General features: G+C 48.1%; 1 protein-coding gene across 2 annotated transcripts in view; it reads right to left on the bottom strand.

Moving 5' to 3' along the window:
• Positions 1 to 2,500, bottom strand: part of loxl3b (lysyl oxidase-like 3b) — a 24,545-nt gene that overhangs the window by 18,892 nt on the left and 3,153 nt on the right. For both annotated transcript variants that reach the window (XM_079286386.1, XM_079286385.1), the window contains exons 2-3: positions 1,571 to 1,945; positions 728 to 891 (exon numbers count right to left, since the gene is read on the bottom strand). In XM_079286386.1, coding sequence (XP_079142512.1) covers positions 728 to 891; positions 1,571 to 1,937 — 531 coding nt within the window. In that variant the 5' untranslated portion in view covers positions 1,938 to 1,945. The remainder of the gene's footprint in view (positions 1 to 727; positions 892 to 1,570; positions 1,946 to 2,500) is intronic.

Genomic DNA, 2,500 nt, shown 5'->3' with positions numbered 1-2,500 from the left:
TTCACGGCTCGATTATCATCTTATTCTTCAATAAATATGCTTTTACATATTTCGTGTTGTTCAGTTTGCACATATTCTTAATTGTGTGAACAACATCCTCTTTGTTTTAAACAGCCTGCAACAGAAATATTGAACATGTTGATCTGTTGTACATTGCTGTGTTATATCTATGATTCTTGACTCTCGGGTACTTTTCCTCTTACTGTTCATTGTGACGTATTTAAAAATAATTGATTTGGAAATGAACTGGTTTCTTATTCTGATGTAATGAGAATCACTTCTTTGAAGTTAGGTGCGTAACGATATGAAAAATGAAATGTTGATATCATGTCTTCCTTCCCAAGCGCCCCTCACACAGATTCATGTATTTAATATACAGTAAACACGTGGTGACGTCATCCTTAACCCGAACTGGGAGTTGCTGCTGACAACATCACGACAGCAGAAGTTTCTGATCTGACCCGGTGACCGGAGTTCACGACCCCTCTGACATGTGATGGAGTGACGTCAGGTTAAGCGAGGAAGCTCCTCACTCACTGCGTCCACAGGAGGACGAGATGTGGAGCGCCTGCTGCTTCACACATGGTCCAGAGCAGCAGCAGCACGAGCTGCAGGCGGAGCAGCACCGAGGCCACGAATGTCTTCATGTGGTTGAATCTCTCAGTTTATGGGCTTTTAACAGCTTCAGAATTAACGTTATCGTTACTGCAACAAAATGACAACTTACGTCAATAACGTTGGAATCCACGTAGCCGGGGATCCTCTCGTCTCTGCACACGACTCCGGCATCCTCGTCGTGAGTGCAGTCGCTGCTGCCCCAGCCGCGCGACTTGCAGAACTCGACGCTCTTCTCTCCTCCGCTGCACTGCACGTTGTCCAGCCAGATCTTCCCTGAACAGGCACAGACTGTTAGTGTGGCCCAGCACCCTCCCGGGCCTTTTGGAAAATGTATTCATGTATGTATTGATTTAGTGACCAGGGACAGCGCACATGAATCAACGTTCAGCTCTTCAGCTCAATGTGGATGTGCTGAGGTTAGCTGCAGAGCTGCTCTCCGTCTCACGTGAGCTTTCCTCCCAACAGAACATCAGGCTGCTGAGTCTCTGCTTCATTGTACCGAACATACAGATGTCAACATGCGCTGCTCAAATCTGATAATTGGGCCGTGCACATAAAGAAGTGTGTCGTCAGCGTAGATGTGAATCATTCATGCTGAACAACACAGTATCACCAGCATGAAGTGAGCAGCCAGGCCTGGAAGATGCACTTACAGCAGCAATCTCTCATCGCTTTAATGAAAGAATCGACCAAAAGTCTGGAATGTAAAGTAGTCCAATATCTTTAAAGTACTCTGAATGAAGATCAGGCTTTCCAACTTTCCAAAATGAAGAATTACAGGATAGGTGAGGATTGCCACCTACAACTGCCAAACTGTTTAAGTATTACTGTGACACACAGAAGTCTGTGATTGTATTATCTGAATATCCTGCGTGACATCCAAACACGTGAGCATCATAAACGCCCACACGTGACAGCACACAGTGCAGCGAGTGGGCGACGGCGCTCTTACCTTGGCCCTTGCCGTACTTGGCGCTGTGGGTCCATCCCGTGGCCGAGACGAAGCCCAGCTGGCGACAGAGCACGTTGGCGTTATGTATCGAGAAGTCGTCGTCACAGATGGTTCCCCACTCCCCCTTGTGGAAAAGCTCCACCCGACCCTCGTTGTGTTTTCGGGGGTATCCGGACAGTCTGACCTTTAGCCGTGCGGTCTGGGACTGAGGGGACGGGGACGGGGACGGGGTGGGCGATGGCGATGGCGTCCGCGTCGGTGTCCGGGTGGCTGCGTGTGATGGCGTCGTCTGGGCCAAACAGCAAGGTAACCACAACCCAAACAGAAGGCTGAATGCTAACCGTTGCCTGCGTCTTGACTTCTCCATTATTTCAGCTGCACATGAAGAAAAGGAGAAGAGACGTTTCAATGTTCTCTAAATCCAAAGACTGAAGATCAGGCCTGCAGGTTTTAATGAGGCGTACTGAGCAGCAGTGATGCTCTGAAGGAGAAAGCAGCTTCTACAGAGCTCCTCACGGGACACGGGCCAAAGGCTTCAGTGCATCAGGGAGCATCTCAGGAGAAGACAAACTCCTGAGAGCACAGAATATCATCAGACAGCTGAAAGACAACACGTTAAACAATCACACCGTTCGCTCTTACTGCACACGGTGCATCCCACAGTTTCATGATCTCAGCCGCTGATGTGACATCAGAGGTTTGGGGAACTTGCTCATCACTTGCCGGGATAGTCCGACACATAACCTTCCATAAAACCACAACAGTGTTGTTTTCACACTTCAGTTTTTATATGGAATCAACAAACAATACGCTGATATAAAGTTCTGTTAGTGAGCTCAAGTTTCCCTCTGTTTCCAGTCTGTATTGCTAAGCTAAGCTAACCGCGTGCTGAAAGAGTAACGTGTGTTTCTCTTCCTTTCTGGCGATTCA

Source organism: Melanostigma gelatinosum, assembly GCF_949748355.1.
Source record: "Melanostigma gelatinosum genome assembly, chromosome: 16".
NCBI classification, from domain to species: Eukaryota; Metazoa; Chordata; class Actinopteri; order Perciformes; family Zoarcidae; genus Melanostigma; species Melanostigma gelatinosum.
Note: the sequence above shows the minus strand (reverse complement) of the source record. Positions and strands in the feature narration are given on the sequence as shown.